At 42.2% G+C, this 16,312-nt stretch overlaps 1 protein-coding gene across 4 annotated transcripts in view; it reads right to left on the bottom strand.

Moving 5' to 3' along the window:
• Nucleotides 1-15,132, bottom strand: part of LOC148351188 (cGMP-dependent protein kinase 1-like) — a 38,312-nt gene extending 23,180 nt beyond the window's left edge. For all 4 annotated transcript variants that reach the window (XM_088356248.1, XM_088356250.1, XM_088356249.1 and 1 more), the window contains exons 1-5: nucleotides 15,123-15,132; nucleotides 5,140-5,370; nucleotides 4,438-4,573; nucleotides 4,072-4,138; nucleotides 3,911-4,010 (exon numbers count right to left, since the gene is read on the bottom strand). In XM_088356248.1, coding sequence (XP_088212374.1) covers nucleotides 3,911-4,010; nucleotides 4,072-4,138; nucleotides 4,438-4,573; nucleotides 5,140-5,356 — 520 coding nt within the window. In that variant the 5' untranslated portion in view covers nucleotides 5,357-5,370; nucleotides 15,123-15,132. The remainder of the gene's footprint in view (nucleotides 1-3,910; nucleotides 4,011-4,071; nucleotides 4,139-4,437; nucleotides 4,574-5,139; nucleotides 5,371-15,122) is intronic.
• Between the last annotated feature and the right edge of the window lie 1,180 nt (nucleotides 15,133-16,312).

Raw genomic sequence — 16,312 nt, 5'->3', positions numbered from 1 at the left:
CTGAATATTCACATGAGAGGTAAGATTTTGGGCCTGGACCTAATCCTGCCTATTCGGGCAAAAAATACCAAACATAAAGGTAGGCTGGGCTGTGCTTCTCTCTCACTGATTTGGTCCGGGTTCCCAGCAGACACAAGAGTCTCAAAAGCCACAAGGAGGACACTACAAGCGCTTCTGGTGGAGTACTGTTTTTTTGTTTTTTGATTTGACATGTGTTAAGTATGTAAATAAATTAAAACAAATTTTGTATAATATTATAGGGTCCTTTTCAGGCATCCAGCCCGTCTTTTACCTTTTTTAGACATGACAAAGTATTTTTGTATTTATTGTTCTTATTTACTTATTTATTTTATTCATTATTTGTTGTGGCACTAAAAGTAAATAGTTTCAATTAACATTTTTGTTGCGTCGTGTGTGTTAGTTAAAAGTTCAGACAACTTGAAACTTCACTGTGAACAAATGAAATGAAATGATCTGCATTAGACCTAAGATTTATGGCCCGAGCCCGAACCCGAACCCGAACCCGAGGCAATTTCGGGCCGGGTCGGGCCTGAAATGTCAGTCATACGGTCGGGTCGGGTCGGGTTCGGTCCTGCTTTTTTTTTTTTTTTTTTTTTTTTTTTTTAATTAATTAATAATTATAAATATATGTTCATTAAAAATATATACTTAAACTTTATTTTGTTTTAAAGCGTATTATATAGAATACGATCGCTTTTGTCGGAAGCGTACATTGACGTTGGTGACATTTTCATCCGCGTTAAAAAACGCAATTTGTAGAATACGATCGCGCTTTATTGTTTAAATAAACGCGTTATATAGACTAGGATCTCCCAATTGTTATAATTAGCTCGCTTTATTGTTTTAATAAGCGTTTTATATAGAATACGATCGCTTTTGTCGGAAGCGTACATTGACGTTGGTGACATTTTCATCCGCGTTAAAAAATGCAATTTGCAGAATAAAATCACGCTTTATTGTTTAAATAAACGCGTTATATAGACTAGGATCTCCCAATTATTATAATTAGCTCGCTTTATTGTTTTAATAAGCGTTTTATATAGAATACGATCGGGGGGGGGGGAATTTGCATAGGAGTCGGAAAAGGGCACAACACGTCAACACCCCCTCAATGAAAGTGCTGCGCTAAAATCTTAAGGACGTACTACTACTGCTGCTGTGGATTATGGCCCAATGATCAAGTCGTCAAAATGACGGACGCCCTTAAATGTTTTCGCTACCTCAAAAAAAAAAAACCGTCAATGACAGATTGTCGCTTAATGTAACATCTGCAGTGCAGACACAGAAATATAAAAGATGTAAATGTTTATACAGTTTTATTTAACTTAGGCCTAGATGTTGTAACAAAAGGCAGAGTTTAATTTGTTATCATAAATCACCCCTCCTAATAAATAAAATATGTAATTTCGGGCCCCTTTCGGGCCGGGCCAGCAAATCCAGTTAATTAGTCGGGCTCGGTCCGGGTCGGGTTTAATACCCCTCGGGCCTGCGTCGGGCTCGGGTGCTTTTTTTTGGCCCGATCTTACCTCTAATCTGCATTTATATAGCGCTTTTCAAGTCAATGACTTCCCAAAGCGCTTTACAATGTGCTCCACATTTCCCAATAGCGGCCTTGCATGTAAGGCGCTAACCTGCTTATTGGGGGTCTTAGGGGTTCAGTGTCTTACCCAAGGACACTTCGACATGTAACACAGACGAGTCGGGATTCGAACCGGGATCACTTGATCCCAAGACGAGCGCTCTACCTTCTGAGCTACTGCCGCCCCTAATCTGAAGTGCCATTTTGAAGCCTAAATAGCACACATTTTAGTGAGCCGAGTCCATTGAGCCAGTTCACTCAAAAGAACCAGAATTCCTTTCATCAACGAGGAGCCTTCCAAGGACCTTCTGGAGGAGCAAAACTGTGAGAAGCGTCAACCGCATGGGGGACATGGCGTCGACTCCTTCGGCTGCAGGACACTTACAGTGCAGTCCCTCTGCATACCTGAGGCAGTTTTTGCTGTGTCTTTTAGTTTTGCTCCAAGTTGCGTACATCACATTTTCGGACCATGTGACCATCCAAAATGGCAACTACGAAGTCGAGCAACTATTTACTACTTCGCTGAAAGAAAAAGGGCAGTCGCATTAAATTTGACTCATATATTTCTATATAACAACGCCAGGGCAACCATATATTGGAAAATAGAGCCAGATTGAAACACAGTTTCTGTGTTTTTGTCATTGGTGCTTGCCATTTGCTTGTTCTTGTTCCTCGAGGACTAAAAGAAACTCCAGTGACCTGATTTTGATAGAAAACTTCCACTGCTGTTCAATACTGATGTATAAATTGAGGACTTGATTTGTGTGTGAAAAAGTTGAATATCGTAAGTACATAGTAAACATTGGTGAAAGTACTGTTAAATCTGCCGTTTTGCTTGTGTCATGTATCATATGAATACATTTGTCAAAAACATGGACCAATTTCTCCTCTGGAAGGGCATCATAAATATTACCTGACGTCCCTGCAGTGTTTTGTATTTTAAACGGCATGTGTTGTCGAAAATAGCAACTTTCTGTTTTCCTCACCACTGCACACACTTGAGGAATTTGGCCACTGAAGGTGCAAAATTATCAAACACATTTGATACTCTACGCCATGGCTGCCATGCCGTTTTTCTCCAAAAAGTGCCCCTGCTTTAGGCCACACACACACCTGGTGGCAACGGCGTGCTACGCCACTGCAGAACGCCATTTAGCTTTTAGCGTCAGCTGTGCCGGAGAACTTTTGGGAGGAAAATGGAGCGGTGCCACAGGTGACAGGTATACAACATATTTTATCATTTTGGAGCTTGGTAGGGCAGCATGGCGGCGCAGTGGTTAGTGCATGTGCGGCACAGTACTGAGGATATCCGGTGCAGATGGGTGGATGAAGATTGGTTTCTCAAATAGCACCAAGGAAAACGCTGAATTGCTCTTTTCCACATTGCATACACTCTAAATACAAAACACAGCAGTGACGTCTGGAAACATTTACAGGATAAATTAGAGAAATTAATTGGTGTTTTAGCCATCCTAATTCATATGAAACCAAACAGGATGTTTCACAGAACTTTATTCAATACTTACAACATACTCAATGTCATCGGGGCACCACAAAGGACAGAATTCTGGACAGCTTTATCCACAGCTGACGGGTTCTGGCCTGTTTTTGGGTTGTGGCAAAAATGGCACCAGTCCATGATGTTGTCGGCCCAGTTCTTTATCTGTCTTTCCCTCCTCTTGCCCCCTTGGACTTTACCCGGGTAAATAATTTTTGCCAGGCCTGATTATCTTGTGACATGAAAATGTATTTATGATATTTTAGCTTTTTCACCGACAAATCAAGTCCTCAATTCATACGTCAGAATTGAACAGGAGTCAAAGTTATTTATCAAAAATGCTACACTTTCCATTCCATAGCATTGCATCATTGTCAGGTCCCAAAGTTTCCTTTAATCATTGGGGAACAAACGAACGCAATTTGCTCCGCTTTTGCTGCAACTTCCAATAACGAAAGCACAGAAAGATGACAACTTTGTTACTTTTCTACAGAGTATGGTTGCCCTGGTCCTTTCTTCTTGAAATATAGGACGCACATTTTATGTGATGCAGCCCCTTTTTCAGTTTTCTTTCGGCGTAGTAGTAAATAATGCGCTCATCTTCATAATTGCCATCTTGAATGGTAACATGATCTGGAAAAAAAGTTACGTAAACAATTTGGGACAGAATCGTAAACGGTGCAAGATATTATTGCGTCAGGTGTGCAAGGGCCCGAGATTCCATTGGCATTGTGCAGCCAAAAAAGTCGACGCCAAATTTCAAATTTAGTGCCAAGTGTGCACCTAGCACTTCCAGTTAAAGTGCATCTGACCCTCCAGAACGTAGACTCTGGACCCGTCGTCGCCCTCCTGGATGACACAGCATCCTTTGTCCAGGCTGGTGGGCCGCATGCAGTCCAGGATTGTGAGGATCTGGGAGCAGAAAAAGTGCATTTACGTATGGAGGAATCAACAATTCACCCAAAGTTCTCACCTGTCCATGTTCAAGGTGTTTCATGAAGTCGTTGTCCATCAGCGCTCTTTGGATTAATTCGCTGGATCTAAACACAGTTAAACCAGCATGCAGGGATCAGCAAACCTGGTCAGCTTTAACTCAGCCGTGTTGGAGGAAAGAAATGCCCAAAACATACAGGGCTGGAGAGTCCCATCTTTGGACATTTTGATATCCACACTCAAAGAAGGCGCAAAACAAGTTGGGAGTTTGGCTGCATATCAAACAACCTCTCCTTCTCGCTTTCATTTTGAAGGTTAGACATTTTTTCTAATACTAATGTTGACCCAGAGGAAACTGTCGACTATAGGGAGGCAAGATCTCAAAAAGCTATGCCGGACCACTCACTCTCTGGTCTTGCAGTAGCTGGTGAGCGTGACGTCGGTGAGCCGTGCGGGATCCACTGCGCTGGGTTCCGCCGAAATGGCCTGCCTCTTGGTACGCTGGGGCTCGTCTGTGGCCGCCGTCGTCGCAGGAACGGCACCTGCAGGTCGCCAAAAAGCATAAGCTCAGCAGTATTGGATCCGGACAGTATCTCAGAGCAGAACAGTTTGGACCCTGCTTTGCTCCTGGCAAAGAGTTATTTTATTCTGTTTTTTGTCGTTTCGTTAGCTGGTTAGAACAGCAGTCCTGCTTGCTGGCAGCACGATGCACCGATGCTACAAGAACCAAAGGTTAGCTGTGCTGCAAAGCGAAGAACTTTAGGAAACGGATTTTTGCAAAACGCCAAATGAACAGATAAGGTATGCATGCACAATGAAAAAACATATTCAGGAGCAACATTCCAAAATTTAACCAAAAAGACAAGGTTTAAATTAAAGAGACAATGACAAAGAGAAAAAAGCCGGGCAACCAATTCCAACTGAGGAATGAGTGGTCACAGCTTCCCAATGGCGAAGGGAGCACAAAAAGTAAGAAACGCTCAAGAAAATAAGGAAGAATGAGAAACAAGCAAAGAGCAAGGAGTGGCAAGGTGTCCATTTTAATGGTCTGCTTGAGCCATTGCGAATTGCGTGTACAGGTTATCTCGAGCTTTGGGGGCTTTGGCACCTTGGCGGGAAGCCTCGGGGTCAGCATGCTCAGCACCCGCCATCGAGCTGTGGCGATTTTCCAGCTGGGCCCGCAGATGACCTATCAGGATGTCTTTGCTATCCAGTTCCAACTCCAGCTCGTCGATGAGTGCATCACGCTCGGTCAGTTCCTGGATCTTTAACTGCAGTGCCGCCTGCAAGTCGTGCAGCAGACCGCTTTTTGGCGGCGACATCATGGAGTGGACATTTACTGCAAGTGCAAAAACAAGTCAAATGTTATTTGGGGGATCCTTTGGGGGTAGGGCGCCTGCCCTGAGACTGGGAGGTTGCCGGTTATAGCCTCTGCCAAGTCATACCTAAGACTTACAACATTGGTACTCATCTATCTATCTATCTATCTATCTATCTATCTATCTATCTATCTATCTATCTATCTGTCCGTCCGTCCGTCCGTCCGTCCGTCCGTCCGTCCGTCCGTCCGTCCGTCCGTCCGTCCGTCCGTCCGTCCGTCCGTCCGTCCGTCCGTCCGTCCGTCCGTCCGTCCGTCCGTCCGTCCGTCCGTCCGTCCGTCCGTCCGTCCGTCCGTCCGTCTGTCTGTGTCTGTCCGTCTGTCTTTGCATTATTTATTTATTTTCATGTTATTTCATTTATATGTTAATATTTGTTTGTTAATACTGTCTCGTTTTGTTGCACCTTAAGTATTTAGCACTTTTCTGTTAGTTTTGTAACACTTTTGCACTTGAAGTCATGTTTTTGTGATCAGGCAACGGAGGGAGCTAAAGGGTGCTGAAAAACAGAAAGTTGGCCCGTTGGAGGTAGAATGAAAGAGGGAAAAACAGGAGAGCGTGCAAAAACAAAATGTAAAACAGTTTCAACTAACGCACACCGGACTTATCATTGCCCCCCTTGAAATGTGCAACAAATCTTGGCGAGCTAGCCAGGAGGTAAAGAAAGTTGTGCCTTGATAAAAAACGTAAGACAGGCATGGATGTTAGAGAAATTTTGCTCGAAGAACTGCAAGACTGGCTAGGCAAGCAATTCTTAGACCTGAGTTTGGAACATTTAAAAGATGTGTGCATTTTTGCTAAAGTGTCCGGGGAGAAAGTAATGAAAAGGCAAGTACTGCTCCGCCTTCTTGATGAATCTAATAATGACATGAGTGAGAGCAAGGATGGCGAAGTTGCCGAACATTATTTGCATGAGATCCTAATGCCAACGGAGAGGCTAACTCACGACACGTGTTGGAGCCAGTGATTGACGTGGATGTAGCAATAGAAGAACTCGCTGCTTTACAGAAACTGTATGCTAACCTGTAGTTAGATTTTCAATTATCTACCTCAGCACTGTTGAAAGAGTGGTGAGAAATCAAATGACTGAAACCTGCCGTTCAACAAAATTTTACATCATCACATCCAAGCAGAGTCCCAGAAGTAATGATTAGAGGAGAAATCAGAATGCATGGACAAATTGGTGAACATGGGCAAAAGAACATCATTCACAAATTTAATGCATCAAATTGAAATGGGATTAAACAAGGTGGACATAGAAGCTGAAATAACAGAAGCTGTTGTAAAATGTATTAGCCCCTGACTTAGTATCAGGGACATGTTGGAAATCAAAACTGATCTTACTTTCTTGCAACTAAGCACAATATTGAAAGGACGTTTCAAAGAAGAAAGTTCCACTGATTTATATCATCGTCTCATAAATATCACACAAGACAGTCGTGAATTACAACAAAATTTGCTCTCTGTAGTGATTGAGCTGAAGAAGAGGTTCCTAATTGCTGTTAAAGAACCAAGTACAGATGAGTAGTATAGTACAGAACTCATAAATCGCAGATTCCTGAGATCAGTGAGCACTGGTCTACTTAATGACAATGTCAAATTTTAATTAAAAGGTTTCCTTGATGATGTGATTGTCACTGATATAATGCTCATTGAAAAGATGAAAGAAGCTGTCAGTGTTGACTGGGAAAGACAGAACAAACTCAAGCAGAACAATAGTATCAAATTAACCACAATACATGGGATGCACACAGAAGTGGGGATTCTGCAACAATATCACCATGGTGCAGAGACGTGTCGGAGGCACAGGGGCACGGAGCTGTGACGAAGAATGCAAAAGGACAGAAGTAACCACAGCAACACACCCAAAAGAAACCAAGCTTTTTGACGTCATTAAACAGTTAAAGCAAGAAGTTGAAGAAATGAAGAGGTAAATGCAAAATACTTCAGTGGCTACCCGCACTTCTCGATGGATCAACAGAAGAGCATGTATAGCATGTCAAGACAGTGGAAGGGCAGATAAATGTGAACATTGCTTTAAGTGTGGTCAAACGGTCATGTGTCGAGAGGCCGCAGAGGCCCATGGTGGTTAGTCTGGTGGTTCCAGTGTGGCAACCGTTTCTGGCCCCACCGTGAAGTCATCGAACCCTTCCACCTCAAGCCAAGGAGAATCACAGGAAGGAGTTACACCTGTTGCTGCTTGAGCAAATCGAACAACTAGAGGAGGAGAATTCATCTGAGCAGAAGTCTTGGAGGCCAGCATGTCAGCAGGGAGGCGCCACGCACGTCAGTCACCTGTAAGCCTATTTTCACTCGAAGTTGCTGAGCCTCATTGGAAAAAAAAATGTATTGTTGACTGTACCTTTATTGACGTGCCTACTCAAGCTGTCTGGGACCAAGGTTTACAAGTAAGCATGATTCGAAAAATGTAAAAGAAACAATCTACCCCACAGCCTCCTCAAGCTGTCTGGGATCATGGTTTACAAGTAAGCATGATTCGAAAAAACAATCTACCCCACACAACTGTGCGCGAAATCGTGAAACTCCTAGAATCGGTACTGTGCTTGGAAGGGCAGTGAACAAAACGGCCATCCCCTTCACTGGTTGGATTGAAGTGAAGTTCTAGCTGAAATCAGGTGTCACACACAAACAAGAACTCCTTGTACCCATGCTTATTGCTCGTGATCCTAAATAATAATAATAATAATAATTTCCTTTGTATTGTCATTCTTTGTAACAATGTACACAGAACGAAATGTCGATACACCTGACCCGTTGTAGCGAGTCGATGCAGCCGCAGCCAACAGAGGGCGCCGCCATTATACCAATTAGGTATGTCTCGGCCGAGGCGCGAACCAGCGACCTCCCAGTCTCAAAGCGGGCACACTACCATCTAGGCTACTGAGCTGGTAAAAGTACCCGAATAACCCATTATTGGCTACAATATGATTGAGGAGTTGGTTAAATGTGGAATGGAGAAACATCCTGATCTCACGACCAGAGCGCTGAGTGAATCGTTCGCCATTGACGGCAAACGGGTCTAAGTGATGAAACGGCTCCTCTAGAAAGAAGACTCACAGAAAGGTATGGTTCGTGTGGCAGACCAGCTGGAAAAACAAAAAATGTACCATGCTGTGTGCAAACAAATCCTTTACATACTAAGGAAGAAGTTTTATTTCATCCTGGAGAGAACGTGAAGTTGCCTGAACATAGATAACCGAAACCATCATCAGTTTGTAGAGAGGGACTTGGTCCAGAGTCTCCACCCCAGTAACCAATGACACTTCTTATAACATCACTCTCAACCCTTGGACAGGTGCACCGAGTTAAAGCTATCTATCCTGCAGAAGTGAGGACGGTTGAGGCAAAGTGGATCGGGATTGCCAAAGGAGCGTTCAAGGCAACCAACGGAAAAAAAAAAACAAGCAAATGAAGAAAGAGAAGTGATTTTAGCAGAACAAGATAAAGATCAGTGGGATATTCCAGTGAGCTTCGATCCCCTTCCAAAAGATCAACAGATAAAAATAAACAGCTTTCGAAGGAAGAGAGCAATGCATTTGCACAAATTCCTGATTACATGGAAAGTATCCCATACCTCACCTTGAAAATAAGACTCAAATACACCCCTCCATTCAGATGCACATACACATCGGTACCCAAGCCTTTGCACAAAGAAGATAAGGATTATTTGGAGAATTTGTTGAACCGCGCTTTGATACAGAAATCAAGCTCTAACTATTCCTTGCAAATTGTTTGTGTGCGTAAGGATGGTAACCTTCGCATGTGCTGTGACTGCCAAGAGCTGAACCAGAAGTCTGTCCCAGACCGTCATCCCATTCCTCGTGTGCAAGACATGCTGAACAGCTTGAAAGGAAGTACTGTACTGTATATGGTTTTCTGTCCTTGATCAGGGAAAAGCGTACCACCAGGGCTGACTGGATAAGGCAGCCAGCCTCTTGCTGCATGTATCACACCATTGGGTCTCTACGAGTAAATACGGATTCTTTTTGGCCTGTCATCAGCCCCAGCAGAATTTCAACGAAGCAAGGAGGAATGCCTTGTGGGATGAATCATGTCAGCCTTACCTCTATGACAATTTTGTGCACAGTCGCACATTTGAAGACCATCTTCGTGATTTGCGAGAAGTCCTGCATCGCTGTCAGAAACATGGAGTCAAGCTGACACCAGGCAAGCGTACAGTGTTTAAAGACAGTGTTAAATTGCTGGGAAAACTTGTGGCAAAAGATGGCTACAAATTGGAGCACTAAAGGACAGAACACCCGGCAAACTGTGGATTTTTATCTTATCACCGGCAGTATATTCCCAACTTTTCCCGCATAGCCAAGCTGCTGTATAACCTGCTTATCACCTTCACTCCGCTAAATTACAATTCCTTGCCATGAAGTGGCCATATGTGAAAGATTCTGTGAATACGTTTATTATGCACCATCGTTTGTGGTCTACACAGACAACGACCTGTTAACTTGTTTTGACAACAGCCAAGTTGAATGCAACAACACATAGATGGGTGGCAGAGATTGCAGACTTCAACTTTACCATCCACTATTGCCCAGAATGCCACTGGACATGGATCAGTACACCCGCGATAAGTGAAAATCCGCGAAGTAGCAGTGCACCTTCAAAAAAAAAAAAATCTCATCTCATTATCTGCACCGCTTATCCTTATTAGGGTTGCTGGGGGGCTGGAGCCCATCCCAGCCATCTCCGGGAAGTGGGCAGGGGACACCCTGAACTGGTTGCCAGCCAATCACAGCTGCAAATCACTTGCTGCGTTCTTCATCGACGCATGAGCCTAGTGATCCACCGCTAAGAGTCGTACAGCTGGGCGATTTTACGTCTGCCCGGGACGATCAGAGACAAATTCACGACAGGGTTTATACTTGCGCCGCACTGTGAGTGCCATTCGGTCGCTCCCGCAAGCGAGCCCCTAACCCGCGGCGCAGATACTTTCGGGCGCGATACGCACGACACCGACACAGTTACGGGGGTCCCGTGCACGTCCGCCGCCTTTCGCCCGCCGCGCACGTCCGCCGCCTCTCACCCGCCGCGCGAGGACAGCCGCCTGTCGTCGCGCCGCTCTACTGGAACTCCTTCACGGGGCCCGGGAGTGACCTCCGCCAACAACCCCCCAACCCCCCCCCCCCCCCCCCCCCCCCCCCCCCCCCCCCGTCCCATCCAGAGGCTGCCTTATCCAGCGACTGCTGACGTTCCGCCGAAAAAACCCGCAAAAAGTGAAAATCTGCGAAGCAGCGACGCCCCTTTCAAAAAAAAAAATTTGAGCAGCAGACAGTGAACAAGTGCCACCCCCTTAAAAGGTGCACAAGAGAACGATCCAATTATTAGAAAAGTAATCAGATGTGTCAAAACGAAACCGAGTATTAACCGTCAGGATCATCAGAATGAGATGATAGCGTTCATGAGGGAGAGAAGATGATTTGTCCTCAACGAAGATGGCGTCCTGTTCCGGAAATAGCCACTCGATCCCAGTTAGTATTCCACAGAGCTGCACAATGAAATGGGACACCTAGGCATCGAGCATACTCTGCAATTTTTAAAAATAAAAATTATTATTATTATTATTTTTTTAACCATTACAGACAGCGAAGCTCTGAAGCTGCGAACGTCGAACCGCGAAGTAGCGAGGTCCCACTGTATTTACAATGCCCCACTGAGTCCAAAGAGCACTTAGTTTTTAGGGTTAGGGCTTTTATCTTATTTTTATCAAAGCTGTCCGGGATGGAACACATTTGGTAGGTGGGAATGGGGGACGGGTGACGCTATGCTCATAACTGCATTTTTTGGGCTATTTCTATTGGTTAGTGTAGCATACTACACTAGATAAAGAAATATGAAACCAGCTTTCAATAATCATGGAAAATGCTGAACAAAGGAGAAGCCAGTTTCAACTACATTAGTAAGTGTATAATTCGTTTTGGTGCACGCACCAACAGCACCAAGTGATAATGATGAAAAAAATTGTAATTACATTACATAAATAGCCATTAATTATTTGGGGAAAACATATCCATTAATTCCAACTGTCCTTGTAATTCTGTATCTATCCTGCTTGTTGCGCGAACTTTTGTACAATTATCAAAAACTTCGCCTGGTTGCCCATCGCTAATTTACCAGACGAATGTGTGTTTGGTTCAGAATTCTGGTCTCCCAGTTACATTTATATTGATGCAAATCCCCTGTAAGGCGTCATTTTCGTCCTCTCGAACGCCCATCCAAGGTCCAAGTTTTGTTTTAATTTTTCATCAATCTTGAGTCTGAAAACATGCATTTACAGTAGTACCGCTACTTACAAATGTCTCTAAGTTCAAAAGTAACTGAACAGGATAATATTGTCTCTAGTTACAAAGGCGTTTTATGGTACAAAGCCGAAAATACAGTACATTATGCCGTGCCATTTGCCACTCCTCGAGTTCTACTTGTCAATCCTGTGTGTAGAATAGAATAGAATAGAATAGAATAGAATATACCTTTATTGTCATTGTTACAAATGGGCTAACATATTGTGACAACGAAATTGGGCATGACACTCCAGTTTTACACATAGTGGGGTATGAGCAAGAAGATAAAGGAACAGAGAAGATAATGTTATAAAACAAGGGGAATAAGGCTATAGTTATAATTTACATGGTATTTACACAAGAATGTCGACATGTGGGATGTTACATACAGGGTTGTCGTGATAACGTTGTATCGTAACGGTTGTGCAATATTGCATTTGGTGCAAAGTCATCATGGTGCAAAAATAGTCAGCATATACATTGGTGCAAGCATAGACCATATGTATGCATGAACCCCAGCATGCTCTTCCCACTCTGTAAACAGTCTACTGTATGGTACCGCTACAGAGCTATTATTCAAAATTAACCCCACCATGAAAGACATGTAAAAAAGTGGACAAGGAGAAAAGAAGAATAAGAGACATTTTCTGACCATCGAAACATAGCAAGAGACAATGGAAAGGAATGAAAACACATACTGCCGTGCAGGAGGAGTTCAGAGAAGACAAGAAGGGAAATGCAGCTATTATTCCATCAGCCCAAATTAAAGACATTTTGGCAAAATTCCATGAAGTCTCAGAATTTGGGGAACGGGGTGACAGGTGGGGCAATTGCTCATTAAGACGATGTTTGCCTCGCACATTTCCGACAAAAGCCAGCAAAAGCAGACGTCGTTGGATCAGTTATTCAAGAAACGCGAGGCAAAAAACATTGCCAAGGACCTGTTATCAAAGAGACCAGTTAAAAGGTAAATTGATTTATTTATTATTTCCTTTATTTTTCGTTTTTTTTAAACATCATGTGCCTCTCGTTTTATGTTTATATTGCGGTAACCTAATTTAAATATATATTTGTTTCATGTTCTGAAGCTGTTTTATAATTTATTAATAAAAATATACTTTTGCGTGGGTTGGAACGGATAACTGCATTTGCATTAAAAGGCGTCTCTACTTACAAATGTTTCAGGTTACAATGCTACTCCAAGAACAAATTAAATTTCTAAGTAGAGGTACCACTGTATTTGCATGCACGTCATGAACATGCACACAGAGGCTGCAATGATGACACAAGTGTAATGTAACAGCCGCTCGTACCAACAGCTCTTTAATCTTGGCTTGTGGTCATTCAGGAAAGTGTAGGAATTTAATCAACAAGTGTTAAGAATTCAAAGAGCGGGATGTTGCTGTACACCAAAAAAACAGCGAGCAGAAGATGAAGGTGCTGTATCTGAGTCACATCAGGAAGTTTATCCTGCAACTAGTAACTATGGAAACCAGTACTATCTGCTTTATGTCGGGGAACAGACCTCGACTCCAAAAAACAGCCTGGAGCGGGATGGGCACCACGAGGCTGCCCAAAACACACCACAGGAAGTTGTGCCCTTACGACCCAGGGGTTAAGGGATTCGTAAACCCTGAATGCCGCCCCAATGGTTTCTCCCAAGTACTTTGAAGACTTGCCAGCAGTAAAATGGGGAAAAATGCCAATCCGTGTGTATTACACACAAACACACACACAAAAAACCAACACGCTCACACATTAAACACACTGCGGCTCAAGGACAAAATCACTCATTTAAGTCCAGGAAAAGTGCCCTTCAACACATGAGTGCTTCAGTGGTCCAAAATTAATGATTTTTTGGGGGTTATGGACTTTTGGCAGTGTTAATATCTAGGTCGCCTACTTTAATCATTTTACTTTTTGAACAGACATCATAAAAATACAAATCTGACTTGCATGCACAATGGGTACTTTGTAAAATTTGGATGTGAAATCACAAGTCTGTCAACAAATGCTTAACTGAAATTTGCTTTCCAGTTCATGGTGTGTTTTAGGATTATGTTTTGCTTACTCATTGTGTGCATCTGCGCATTTTGAAGATCTTGTAGGTTACATTTAAACCTGGGTACTATGAGGTCGGGACTTTAATTACAATCAGAGCTTGACATTTTGACATATTTACTTGAAAATGTGACCAAAATTTTAAGTGATGCTAGTTAAAAGAGGCAAAACATGACCCACGGAACAACGTAGTTGCACGAATTCTACTAATAAAAAAATTGTGAACCGGACACTGCGAAGTGTTTATTCAGCTTGCTTATGAAACAAGATTGTAGTTTTGTTTTTACAATTGGACCACTGTAACGGTAAATAATATCCAAATCCAATCCAATCCATAATAACTCAGTTTAATGTAAACAATCAGAAATATAAAACACCAAGCCAAATTTGTCACACATAATTGGGTTTGACTGTGTATTTTCTATACAGCCCTTTGAGACTTCTTGTGATTAAGGGCTTTACAAATAAACATGACTTGACTTGACTCCTGCAAAGAAGATTTTATTGGATCCTTGGGTTGTTTGTTATTTTGACTATTGTGCACGGTTTTATATCTTTGTTACAATTGGCCTATCATGTTGTTCTTGAACACACTTATATTCTTCAGCTTATTAATGACTTAATATTTCATGTCGACAATGTCTGTGTATTGTTTGTTCATGCTACATCCATTGAAATCTGGTATATCTTTTTGTTTTATTTCATATTACGCTATATTTATTTTATATTTCATTTTTATTTTGATTGTTAATACAACATATCATTGCAGCCTGGTCATCATGTGCCGTCTCTTGTCAAGGTTTCTTCATTTTACTTATGCTGAGGTTTTTGTATTTTTCTTTGCCCTCATTTTGGTTTTAGATCAACGAGTGGTGTAATCGTGGTCTGTAGTTTGCAATAGTCTGTGGTCTGTGCAGACTCTTTGTGATTAAGGGCTATACATGACTTGACTTGAATGAACTTTGCAAAAACCTTTTAGTGGCTTTGAGATAAATGTGTTGAACATCTTTTATCTGCTTGAGCATGGTTATGATATACAATTTGGCTGTATTTCCTCTGTCGCATATCACAAAAGTTAAATGTTATTATGAATACTTTTGCAAAAGGCCATGTTAAAAACAGTTCATGTTCAATAGTTTAAAGGCTCAAGACATACATTAAAATCTGAATCATAATATGTCCATTTTGTTGACTCACCTATAGAATCTTTTGATTGATTGATGTTCTAAGAAATTCTCAATAGTTTTAACTTTTAGAACTTATTTTGTATAGACATTGATTTTTAAAAGAAGCTGTGGTGCCCCCCAAGAAAATTGAGTTTGAGACCCCTGTCTTACCGTGTTTGACGAAGAAACTTCTGTAAGGACTCTGTGCTGCTTTTAGGGTAATGTCTTATGTCGACAATCCCCTTACCCCTTTGGCACAGGTGATTTTGACAGGTCCTTACCAAATGAATGAATAAATGAATGCTAAGAACAAAATAACTGGATAACATACCTGTCAACCTCAGCCAATTGCTCCCCTTAATAATGTTTGCAAGTTAAAGTCAAACAATATTCATACGGATTTTTGATCAACCTTACAAACACAACAAGGCACTCTTAAACTTCTCCTCTTGGCTGCATAAGGATACTCAAAAACAACATATTGCTGAACTCGGGAAAAAGTTTGAGGACAAGCAGAGGATCACGCTCTTAAAGGTTCAAAGAAAATTCAGAAAAATTGGACTACAATGGTTATTTTTAACAGAGATTAAATGTATCTTATATACAGTAAGACCTTGGTTATCGCGGTTAATGGGGACCAAAACTACCCGTGATAAGTGAAAATCCGCAAAGTAGCGGCGCGCCTTCAAAACAAAACAAAAAAACACATTATTATTTATTTATTATTTTTTAATTATTATTTTTTAGACCTGGTTAATGGGGAGCAAAACCACCCGCAAAAAGAGAAAATCTGCGAAGTAGCGAGGCCCCTTCAAAAAGAAAAAAAAATTCTCATCTTATCTCATTATCTGCACCGCTTATCCTTATTACTTGCGAGCGAGCCCCCAACCCGCGGCGCGGGTACTTTCGGGCGCGATACGCACAACAGCGCGACAAGCCGAGCGGGTCCGACGCTCTGCGCGGAGGGTGGCCTGTCAGAAGCGCGAAGCTCTGAATCCGCGAACGTCAAACCGCCAAGTAGCGAGGTCCCACTGTAATCATTTGTGCTTTCGTACCACATCTAAGGTACATTATAGTCTATAGTTTGCAATAGTCAGTGGTCTGCGCAGCCCTTTGATACTCCTTGTGATAAAGGGCTATACAAATAAACATGACTTTGACTTTGACCTATTTATGCACAGCAAAGCAGACTATGTAGAATAAAAACAAAGATAATTTTTAACTAATTAAAAACACCAACAATTATTTTAACATATTTCTTATTTCTTCCCTACTTGCTGTCGGTACATTGTGTAATTTATACAATGCAGAGCGGAATTTTGCTGAGTTCATCTTCTTTGGCAATGTTCGAATACGTCATC

Source organism: Urocampus carinirostris, chromosome 16 (assembly GCF_059441175.1).
Source record: "Urocampus carinirostris isolate Australia breed hairy pipefish chromosome 16, RoL_Ucar_1.0, whole genome shotgun sequence".
NCBI lineage: Eukaryota > Metazoa > Chordata > Actinopteri > Syngnathiformes > Syngnathidae > Urocampus > Urocampus carinirostris.
This window is presented reverse-complemented; position numbering and strand designations above follow the sequence as displayed.